Below are 12,098 nucleotides of genomic sequence, written 5' to 3'. Positions count from 1 at the left end.
AAAAAAAAAAAAAAAAAACACCAACTAGAAAACAGGTAACATCACAGTGTGGTCCTGTGGAGTGCTCTTCCATTATGTGTGTTATGTCTTTATTTACTCCCCCTCCCGCTGATGTGCACCCCTCTTCTTCTTACAGCAGATACATCACCAGTAATGGACATCAAGTGCTTCTTTTTTGTATCTCTCTTCTGGACATACATTAGAGACAGAAAACCCATTTCTCAATCCATAAATAGAGCGCATGATGCAGGCGCGCGCACACACAGACACACGCACACACTCGTATTGCATTCAACCACTCACTCACTCCCGTGACAGCAGGATACGGTGAACAACCTGAAGATTGTTAACGAGTTAAAAAGGAAGGAGAGGCCAATGCTGCCTGTGGATTAAGAGCGTACTGTGCAACACGAGCGACCACGTGATTACAAGTTCAAAGACTTACATGATTTACTTATTTCTGTTTTATGGAAATCCCTAATGTTAAAGTTTACAAAATAAAGCAGAATGTAAATGTGGTGTAACTGTGGATTTTTCTCCAGGTATCCCAACAAAATTAACTAGAAAGATGTAAAAGCTATCACCTTTCCAAAGTCCTTTTAGTGCAATAAAAAAAAACATTGCAATTGTTCAGTTCTTCCAAGTCCTCTTAATACTGTTTGATATCACAGCCTGTTGAAAACAGTGGAGCAGGCTGCACTTAAGTTCTTCAGATTTGGTCAAATTTCAGGCACAAGGCAGTGAGATGATAAAGTTACTCCCAAAAATCAATACTCCATTCCAGGCAGGTGCAGCCTCTTCAGCTCAGTTTGTCCTGAATGTTCATCAGACTCGTGTTTGATTTGGCTCTCCTGGCTGTGAAGAGAAAACGGACATTACTTTGCAGAAAGAATCAGAAGCACTGGCTACTTCAGCTCTAAGCTGTGCTGCAACTGCTATTCATGGAAGTCGCTTACAATATTTGTGCATCGGTCATTGTCACAGAAGTAGACAGGGGTGTACTAGGAAGTGAGAGCGAGCTATGTTGATCTTAAAATAAGAGTTTTCTGTGTCAGTTAAATTGGCTCTTTTACACTGGCTAAATCACCATGGTAACTTTTGCTGAGCCTATATCCTGGTCAGGAGCGGGTTAGCTCCAAATTTCAGTTTAAAATCAGCTGGAAGCATCACGTTTTAAATTATTCTTTTTGTTACTATTGCTGTTTTAAGTGCAAAGGTAGATTCTCTGCAAGAGGAATATGGTGATATTTACATGTGCAGGTTTTTAATCCGACCTGACTGAAACCACTAAAACCACCAAATAAAGCACAAACTGTATGTTGCATTTTAACACAAATGTTCACATATTAATTTGGTGATACAAAAAAAAATAATACTAATCTATAAATGTTGTGACACATGGTTCTAATCTGCTGTTTACACTACTGAAACTGCAGCTACTAGAACACAGGAAACACACCAAAAATATCTGATCAATGAATACAATTAATTTCATGTTTATATGCCCTCAAACTAAAGCAATTTTTACATGCATTCGATTAAGGAGACGTATTCAGTTCAAAAAGAACAGCAGTACAAGAACAGCAAACTAACTAACATGAATTAAAATGTTTATTTTACAGCTCGTTGTGATAAATCCTAAGATTCACTACTTTATGTAGCATTAGCCTCATATTATTTGCAGTGGTGTTACATTTCACTCATATAGTTTACATTTAGAAATTTTTAATCACCATTTTTCCACCCTCTGACATAAGTAGGTGGAAGAAGAATCATGTGATCCATGAAATGCTTCTTTTTTGTGAGTGCGCATAAAGCCTGAAGCGAAGAGAAAGTTTATAACCAGCATTGTTATACCTGTTATCTCTACCTGGTGGTTTTAGATTTTGTCAAGCAAGCTAAAAGAAAGAAAGCCTGACTGTGATGAATCTTGTTCACAGTATATCCCAGAAATGGTCAGCTTTTTTCACTTTTCCCTATTAGGTTTGTTTATACAAGTGTTCACCAAAGATCTCATGTTCACAACCTTGTCATGGAGCAGGAGCTGTGTTTGAGAGACAATGCCATGCACATAAACAGCACTGATAAAAAAAATTTGTAATATAGTGTCTAACAGGTCAACTGTTAAGGACATAATTTGCAAAAATGTTACCCAAGCACTAAAATAATTTCACACTGCAGAGATTTAATTCTGAGTATTAGGAAACGGTATTAAAGACAAAAAATGCTTTGATTTAAGATTAGTGGCTTAGGTTCGTTAATGACAGGAGGCAATTGTGATGTAGATGAGTCAGTATTATAAATGTGGAGTAGATCCAACAATCTGAGGATGACTGGAACGACACTTTCCTATTCAACCTGATGATCAGACAATCTTCAGTTACCGGCTAGAGAACCAACTACTGATCCTGTGATCTACACAAACCTCATTTGGAGTTAGGAAAGTCAAGAGTGAGGAATTTTGTCACCTCCCCCGCTTATTTTAATCTTCATGCTGATGAGCTTTTGAAGAAGTTGCAAGCCTGTAAAACTGGGTGCATGATTTATAGTAGTGAACCCTATTATGTATGCAGATGATTGTGTGGTCTTTAGTCCTATTAGTGGTGGTCTCAAGCAGCTCATGGTGTGGAACATGTGCGGTACAAAGTCTCCAAGGAGGACAAAAATATGAGATTTCATACATTTAAATTGAATTTAAATTTTTATTACAACTCAAATGACAGATGACAAAAATATTTATAGGTAATAACTAATGATGTATTTAAATGCATCCTACTCTTCAGGTTTAGGAGTGAAACACTCTGCAAACTTCGCTCTATGTGCAGACGTGTGGACAAACTACAAGAAAGCAAGTTTATACAAACTTCATGTTGCTTATAAGGCAATGAGAGACTGAGATTATTACTTAAGAGACCAAGGCGGTGTTGCATAAAATTACGTTTTTGTAGCTGCAAGAGTCTGTTCATTTAAATCTGCATTAAATGAAACCTAATCTATATCAGTACTTCTAAGAATGAGATCAGTGGGGGCTTAATGTTTCCACCTTACCAGTATCTGCTGTGAAGAGACTGGTTTCTCTGTGGGAAAGTTTTTTTGGTTTTACTTTTACTTTATCTTTATTTTATTCATTGTGTTTTATCTGTTTCTCTTGTTTTTATTGCGCATGAGTCTGGAATAAAAACCAATTGTTTCATATCAAGAATCTGCGATATGTATGATTATTTAATTAAAATAATAAAACAAGATAAAGGCAATTTTACTTATTTATCAATCTAACTTAAGTAAGCTGCTATTATTGAGCACAGGATAATTCTGTCATCTCATCATCTTTTAAATTTACCCCTTGTTTTTATGTTGTTCTTCTTCTACAGATCCATCCCACAGCCACTGCCTTAAATATGTTTGAGTCTTGAGAAATTCCCTTAAACACTTCAAGGCTACCAGAATCCGCCCTTCCACACAAAAAAAAGAAATCCTCAAACATTGTGTATGATCTAGAGCCAAACCCCCAGTATCAGAGATAGTGAAGTCTTTCCCCTCTACAAAGACCCCAAGCCCTCCCTAAAACCCCGTTAAAAAAATCTCTGTGTTTGACAATGGGCGAATTAAGCTGGTTACTCACGGTGTATGAGCTTGCGTTTCTTTTGTTCAGAGTGAAGGAAGCTGCTCAAGTAGAAGATGATGGGCAGAAAGAGCATGAAGCTGGACACAGCGATGACGGGCACATTCTCTTCCCGGGGGAAGGAACAATTGAAATTCTTACTCCACAGTCTGCGGGTCATATTCATCTGAAACAGGGCAATAACAATACTCAGCTGACTACAGCAACAGGACAATATTACTATGAATTCAACCCTCTTAGGTTTCCAGTTCTGTATGCCATTCATCCGCGTTCATCTGCCAAAAATTAGGTTGAAAGCTTCTGAAACAAAAACTAATTTAGGGCTCTGCGTCCAAAGTCGAAAATGAATCTTCAACATTGACGTGTAACATATCGTTTGGTAAGACTTTTGGGAAGTGACACAAAAAAGTTCTTGGTAACACTTTCATTTTGTCACCAGCTAAAGGTGAAGTGAGAGTTTTTGGGCTAACACTCTATTGATGTCTACAGATTCCTCTAGAGGGTGCAGCTTTCTCTTTTCCCATTTTGAAAAGGTCTGCTTATCTCCGCTCCCAGCATACATACCGCATCCTCTATGTCAATACACAGAGTACTGTTTTTTTCCATTTGGCTGTACAGCACATTCAGTGTCCCATAGGCGCTCTTGCAGTTTTTGCACAGCTCTGTGTGGTTCCCCTAAAGAAAAGTGCAACAGTCTAACGTCAGAACATGAACTCAGTGGAGACAGACAGACATCGTCGCCCAGTTCACTAAATACCTGTTGATACTTCTCAAAGCAGGTGAGAGTTTGATTGAGAGTAGACATGAAGTACAGTGTGTCATTGGTCAGGCTCTCCAAGTCTCCAGTGACACATTCTGCAAATCAGGGAATAGAAACAGAAACATTAGATGCATTATGGTAACATCAGCTATTTTCCTCCACTTGGAACCAAGTTTTTGTTAGTTTGCAGTCAACGTCTGACGCCAAATGTCAGAAAAACACGATTCAGACAAAACAAAAAATAAATATATTAATCCACCAGTACCTGCATCTTGTTTGTAAAGACTTGCTGCTTTTCCTTTGTTTTTGCTGAAGTTGTTTAAGTTTAAGTGTCATTTTAGAAAAGGAAAGAGGAAACACTTCATAGCTGATGGCTAAGGTGCCGTGCCAAACCAAATACAGGAACTCGTGTGCAGACTTTGTGTGCTGACTTCAGCTAAAGGTAGAGTGTCTTGTTTTTCTCCACTCATTGTTGCCTGCACAATTTAACACAAAGCAAGACTTTCTGATTTAATTTTTTCAGTTAAATCTATTTTGGTGCTTTGGTGTTGAATTGTCTTTTGAAGATACTTAAGGTTGTCATAGCGCAGAATTTATGATACTTTTTCCATGAAGTTTTAATAGAGGAAATAACTACCAGTTCCACTGAGAATGTTCATTGGTCAGATCCTTGGATGAGCTAACATGCCTTTGCATTGAGCAAGTAGAAGAAATTAATGTTAAAGTCTACCGTGCAAGTAATTAAGTTGTATTTATTTAGCATCTTTCTAGATAAGGATTACAAAGTGCTTCATAACAACACTCAACAAATAAATACAACTATTAAAACACAGCAATAATATCCACTAGTGTGTCTATACAAATAAGTCTTGAGCTGCTCTTGAAAAGTTTCTTTAAGAGTCCACAGATCACAAGTGTAATGTTAGTGCAGTTTCCTTTAGTTTTCAGACTGGTATTTGTCAGAACACTGCACGTTATAAATGGGTGTAAGAGTTTGGTAATGTAAGCAGGCATTTGTTCATGCAGAGCTCTAAAAGTGATCACCAAGATCACAAACTGACGTCAGCAGAAAGACACAAAATGTGTGTCACACGAGACTTAGAGGATCTACAAGTAGCCTCGCAACTATATTTTGTAAGCAACCCAAATAACTGTCTGATTATATCTGATTATATCATGTAGTCACAACCAAACATGGCTCTAAAAACTAAAAAGAAAATCACATGATTCTCAGCTCTACATATCTGCTGTTTACTTTCACTAAAGCATCCACAAAGCAAACACACTTTTAGGCCAGATGTAATCCTCTGTGTGCGTTAGAAGTTCACAGAAATGCAGAGATCCTGTGTTTTATACTTCTGAAGAAGACTTACGGGCACAGTTGGAGTCTTCCCACAGACTTTCCAGATTGCTGTACAGCTGGTAAACCAGCATCAGCCGATCACTGCGCAGAAGGCTGTCCCTGCAGGTCACATTCCCAGGACCCATCTGAGGAGACAGGGGCATTTGAAAAGGACCTCACGAGTTACCTTCTGCCTGCACAGGTGCTGCATGTGTGTTTCCATTCCATCTCAACAGGTCAGCAAAAGATGTTGCGAGGATTAAGCTTGTTTCCTCAAATGTGTCACCAGCAAACACTCATCACATCACAAGACTGGTGTCTGACGACAGATGCGCGTGAGGAGGCCTGTCTTCACACAAACACTGGAGACGTTTTTCCATAGCAAAGAAAAACACAGAAAATGGCTTTAGCCCATACCTGATCTGACGAGATGTTTTTGTAGATTTCCACGACGCTGCCATAAGTAGAGTAACAGCTCTGGCATACTTTGACGGGTCGAGCAGCGGGCACCAAGCAGTTCACATAGGCCACATACCGCTGACCGAATATGTGGAGCAGGTCGCTGCAGTAGTCGCTGACCTCCAGGTCCTCTGGGAAGGAAGACAGCAGACTGAACGAGAAACCAGTGTCCACGGCGGGCACAGGAGAACTGACCGCAGCGGTGCTTAAAGACGGGACTGCTTCCAGTTTGTCCGCTGACTCTGAGGCGCTAAGATGTGCCACGTCTCCACACTTGAGAGAGGGAACATCTATCGCTACGAAAACAAAAAACAAGTAGAGATTATACGGCAACATGGCTGAAAAACACAGCTGATTTATCTCTGGCTGGCTTTCACTCTGGAGATCCTATGACTTCCTCGTTAATCATGTGACTGTGAAATCTCGCGAGAGCACGTCGTAAACCCCTAGAAGTGTATGCAAATGTTTTCAAGTCGAACTTAAAGCAAGGAAAAGTAATATCTGAACTAGTTTCATTAGTAAATTCCTGATTAAAAAAAACTTTAAGTGCGTATAAAATAACAGCAATCATTGTAGAAGAAAATGGTTAGTTTATTACAAGATGTATCCTCAGAGGTGCATACTGGATGCAGTCAGCACATAATGAGTTGTAATGTAGGACAGGACTGTCTTCAGGGGCCCTGGAGATAGGAGGGGCTTAATCTAAATGACTTCTCAATGGGGCCCCTCCTCTACGTCATATAAGATGCTCATATTTGCATCTTTAAGGTAAAGTAGGCATTTTACAAGACTTCCATGACATTTTCAAGCCATTTTTTTTTATGAAAGAAAGCCTAATTTTTTTCATCCACTATATATATATATATTTTCTAAACTGTATTGTACCTCTGTAAATATGTACTGGGTAATTTTGCCCTCCAATGGTTAAAATAGACACCTTTTCTGAAAGGCTTTTGAAAACTGTAAAAATGTTACTTGTACTCCTTGACCTTGTTCCCTATCATTTCTGAAAAGTGCCCATGAACCTATTGACATCATCTATGCATTAATTTTTTTTCATAAAATTAGTTACAGGGCAGTAAGTAAGCATATATTTTAAATTGTGTTTAGTGGGAATGTGAGATACTGTGTTTGCTTTGGTACAATGAGGCTCAAGGGTCTAGCAAATTGCCTATCACAGAGTTCTTACATCTGTTATTGAGTATAAACTTTTTTTGTAAATCTACAAATAGATTAAGAATTAAAGGGACCCGCTTTGAAATAAGTGGGTCCACTTACTTAGAAGCAAGGTTTACTGGAAAAGTGATCTGGTTTATCCCATGACTGTACACTGGAATTCTTTAAGTCAACTTCCCCATACATCATGGACACCATTACAGTTTTGTTTTGTTTTTTTCGCAAAATGAAAAGAGCTGGCATTTCCACTGCACTCTAACCTGGGTTGCTCTCGACGCTTTGAGTAATGGGGAGGTGTGAGTGAGCGTCCCTGCTGGAAAGAGATAGCCCGTCCTCATGGTCTCCTCATTATTTACGGGGTTTTTGACACCATACAATTTTGCAATGTGCGCTTGGCGCGAGGCAAATAATCACGGAGTCAAGGTAAACGATCTGGGCTCCAGTCCTGATTGTGATAATTGTCAAAAACCCCCTCGAATCAAGCAAGCGCAGTCAATGGTCGTTAATGTGAAATTAGTGGCTCTTGATAACTTGCAGGCCGCATCAATTCCGCAGTCATCAGAGCCTAATGAAAATAAGGGGGGAGAGAATGCAAGCGGCATTAGCGGCCTATTCTAATGCCTGCGCACAACTCCGCTGATAAATATGGATTCTGGCCCCTGATGCTCCTCTAACTGCACATGGCACCGGCAGCTCATTAACTCTTCTTCTCCTGACCGGAGTTCACCTAATTGTTCAGATGTTCCCCATTCCTTTATTATTTTCTAGTGCAGCTCTCAGAAAGAAGAAGTGATTACAACTTAAACTCTGATCCTGCTTATTTGTAGCCCGCAGTGACTGCATTGAATGGTTAGACCTCATCTTTTAGCATTTTTTCCTCACAAATAACTTAAAAAAATGTATATATTCATCATATCTTTATTGTTGTTGGTCACTAAAACGCTCTAAAATGAATGAGCTATAGGTGTTCTTGTCACATTGGTCACATTAGTCACATTAGTCTCCAAGCTTGGATGTCTTTTCTTTGGATGCTAATCAACAGAGTGGCCTACCAAGTAAAACAGGCATATCATCACTGTTTCAGATGACCGTTACTGTCAGATGGGGGAAGAAATGCCTTCATTAGCATGTAATAGAGCAACCGAGTGGACAAAAATTACTAATTAGGTCCATAAATTAGATGGCGATGAGAATGATGAGAGCCCCTCGGGAGGGATAGCAAGACTCAGTCTAAAGAAGCTCCTTGCTGGAGAGCAGTATAGTCAACAAGAAGCTATGACCAAACAGTGAGATATAAACCCATATCTTATATCTATATATAGGCTTTCAATATATGTTATGTATAAACACATATTGAGTACATGTGACTATCCAATGGACATTCTGGGTACCAGGGGCCCGTGCACATTAGGAGCTTACCAAAAAGACAAAAAAAGAAAGGAAAAAAAACCCTTGAAATGTTAAAACCATATATTGGCAAATCATAGACATATATTTAATCTAATCAAAACCTTATAATGTATATAAATATAATAACTGAGTAAGTAATGTTCCATCTGCTTTCATTAAAATGAGGCTTCCTGCATGTCACAACCACAGACTGAGTGTTAGTATCCAGGTAATATTTTGCTTTACTTGCATTTATTTTTAACATAAAGAAAAAATGTGTTTATTCCTTTTTCTAAGTGGACACATCCTAGAAAGTATGCTTTTTTCTCTCTGAGCTCTATACTGTGAACAAGTGCAACTGAAAGAGGTAATGGCAAGTGATGCTGAAAGGAGGGAAAAGAGGAGATCGTCAGGGAGACGCATAGAGTGACAGAGAGAATGAGAGAGGAAGCAGACAGTGTGTGTGTGTGTGTGTGTGTGTGTGTGTGTGTGTGTGTGTGTGTGTGTGTCATCCTAACGTGAAAATGTTCTGGCTGCTTCATTAGTCATTTGATGACAGATACGTTAAAATTTCCAGTGATGCTGCTTTGTGATGGTTCTATTTTTCCAGTAAGACACGGAGCTATTTTGTGTACAAGTATCTGTACATTTCTATATGATACGTCAAATTACTGAAGAAAGAAAAAAATCTTGATTGTCTTAACAACTTGAGAAGAGCCCACCACACATTTTTAAAGGGGGCTGTAACTAGATGCATATATAGTGGTGTGAAAGAGTATTTGCCACCTTCCTGATTTCTTTCTTTTTTTTTCTTTTTTTTGTATGTTTGTCACACTTAAAGATTTGATCAAAAAAATGTAAATATAAGACAAAGGTAATTGCCCCTTAAAAATACTAACTGGTTGGGCCACCCTTAGCTGCAACAACTGCAATAAAGCAATTGCGATAACTGGCAATGAATCTTTTACAGCATATGCTGAGGAATTTTGGCTCACTCATCTTTGCAGAATTGTTATAATTCAGCCACATTGGAGGGTTTTCAATCATGAAACCCCTTTTTAAGGTCATGCCGCAGCATCTGCATTGGATTCAGGTCAGGACTCCAAAGTCTTCATTTTATTTTAAGCCATTCAGAGGTGGACATGCTGGTGTGTTTTGGATCATTGTCCTGCTGCAGAACCTGAGTGTGCTTCAACTTGAAGTCATAAGCAGATGGCTGGATATTCTTCTTCAGGATGCTTTAGTAGACTGCAGAATTCATGGTTCAATTTACCGCACCAAGTCTTCCAGGTCCTGAGGCAATAACACAGCCCCAGACCATCACACTACCACCACCATATTTACTGTTGGTACAGTGTTCCTTTTCTGAAATGATGTGTTACTTTTACGCCAAATGTAACAGGACACACACCTTCCAAAAAGTTCAACTTTTGTCTTGTCAGTCCACAGAGTATCTTCCGAAAAGTCTTAGAGATCATGATGTTCAAGATGTTTTCTGGCAAAACCGAGATGAGACTTCATGTTCATTTTGCTCAGCAGTGGTGTTCATCTTGGAACTCTGCCACTCGTGCGCAGTGAAGGCATGAACACTGACCTTAACTGAGGCAAGTGAAGCCTTCAGTTCTTTGAATATTATTCTCTGGGTTTTTTGTGATCTCTTGGATGAGTCGTCGCTGTGTTCTTAGGGTAATTTTTGTCAACCGGCCAGTCCTGGGAGGATTCACCACTGTTCCATGTTTTCATTTGTGGATAATGACTCTCACTGTGGTTTGCTGGAATCCCACCTCTTTAGAAAATGCTTTATAACCTTTTCGAGATCACAGTTACACCGTTTCTTATTTCTCCCTGAATTTCCTTGGATGTCAGCATGACATCTGGTTTTTGAGGATCTTTTGGTCTACTCCACTTTGTCAAGCAGGCCCTATTTAAGTGATTTTATGACTGAGAACAGTGTGGCAGTAATCAGGCCTGGGTGTGGCTAGAGAAATTGAACTCAGCTTTCCAAAGATGTGATACACCACATTGAATTTATGTTATAACAAGGGACCATGCACTTTTTCACACAGGGCCATGCAGGTTTGAATTATTTTCCACTTAATAATAAGCACCTTCATTTAGAAACTGCATTTTCTGTTTACTTGTGTTATCTTTGTCAAATATTTACATTTATTTGATGACCTAAACCATTTAAGTGTGACAAATATACAAAAAAAAAAAGAAATCAGGAAGGGGGCAAATACTCTTTCACACCACTGTAACTATTAATTTGCTAAAGAACAGTTACCAGTAAGTATTCAGCAGTAGTCATTATGCATTAACTTACCCCTGTTACTACTGGGACATGCTGTTGTGGCAGATCAAGTGGAATAAATTTCAACCCCTTTATGTACAGCTGGATAGATAATCCCTTGTGCTTGGGGCCCCTCTACTCAGTAAATATAATAAATTAGCTTCACTTTAAAAATATGCTAACTAATTTCCTCAAAAAAAGAAGTCCAACAACCTTAAGATGGGTAGATAGAAGAGCTTTTTATTCAGACTGTGTGCCACCTTAAGCATGACTTAATTCTGTGTTGAATGCACTCATATATTTTTAACATTTTGTGTCATGAGACAAACAGCAGATTTCATTTACATTTGAACGACAAACCTGAGTGAGGTCAAAAACTATTACTGATGCTTTGTCATGTCGTTTCCTAATTGTTTGCTAAGCCTTTATATTATAATTGGCCATGCAAACACCTGAAACCATAATGCACGGGCTGAACACAAAATAACTGAAGTTATTGGCTGGTGCCGATCTGTTCCATCAAGTATTTAAAAAGTACAGAAAGCTCAGTTTAAGTGAGTAAACTTCAAGTATTAAACTATGCAGCTTGTGTGCATTTAGACATGATTTGTATATAAAAACTCAGTTTCCATCTTCAGACTTTGTCAAAAATCATTTCCTTAAATCAAAAGTGTTGTTACTGGGAAACTGTTACTAGTACGAAATGTTTAGCATAAGCTTACATTTTATTAACTTCATGGAAGTTTTCAAATGCCGTATAAAACAATCAAGAAGGGGAATACAATGAGAACAGGCTTCTCAGTCACTTCATAGTGACAGCTGTAGGCTGAGAGGCCAAAAAAATTAATTTGAATGCTGGTGCAGATTACTGCCCTGTTAGCTGAGTGTGATATGATCTTGGGAAACTGGACAATCTCAAAGGGGTTAACTCAAACCAGTTCAGCCTTAAACTTGGCTCTTGGCGTGGGGAGAGAAAATAGCTGTAAAGTTATGCAGAAGTTATTCTTCATCCTTCGGGCCGTCCCTAATCCGCCAAAAACCTCATTCTTTCATCGGAGAA

General features: G+C 38.8%; 1 protein-coding gene across 1 annotated transcript; it reads right to left on the bottom strand.

The window, feature by feature from the left end:
- Positions 1–6: 6 nt before the first annotated feature.
- On the bottom strand, positions 7–6,613 carry ostm1 (osteoclastogenesis associated transmembrane protein 1). The gene is made up of 6 exons (XM_005731000.1): positions 6,142–6,613; positions 5,756–5,870; positions 4,380–4,477; positions 4,187–4,297; positions 3,623–3,788; positions 7–855 (listed from the first exon to the last, which is right to left on the bottom strand). Exons 1-6 carry the CDS (start codon positions 6,517–6,519, stop codon positions 800–802), a joined length of 924 nt encoding a protein of 307 aa, XP_005731057.1. The 5' UTR covers positions 6,520–6,613; the 3' UTR covers positions 7–799.
- Between the last annotated feature and the right edge of the window lie 5,485 nt (positions 6,614–12,098).

This window comes from Pundamilia nyererei, unplaced genomic scaffold (assembly GCF_000239375.1).
Source record: "Pundamilia nyererei isolate P.nyererei 1_Seehausen unplaced genomic scaffold, PunNye1.0 scaffold00041, whole genome shotgun sequence".
Classification (NCBI taxonomy): Eukaryota; Metazoa; Chordata; class Actinopteri; order Cichliformes; family Cichlidae; genus Pundamilia; species Pundamilia nyererei.
This window is presented reverse-complemented; position numbering and strand designations above follow the sequence as displayed.

Bases quoted from the DNA above. Each gene is read 5' to 3' on its own strand.
- ostm1 (XM_005731000.1), bottom strand. From the start codon at position 6,519: ATGTTGCCGTATAATCTCTACTTGTTTTTTGTTTTCGTAGCGATAGAT. The intron at 5,871-6,141 runs GTATGGGCTAAA...CTGTCTCCTCAG, and splicing joins AAAACATCTCGTCAGATCAG to ATGGGTCCTGGGAATGTGAC. The intron at 4,298-4,379 runs GTATTTAGTGAA...ACTTTTCTTTAG, and splicing joins GCTTTGAGAAGTATCAACAG to GGGAACCACACAGAGCTGTG.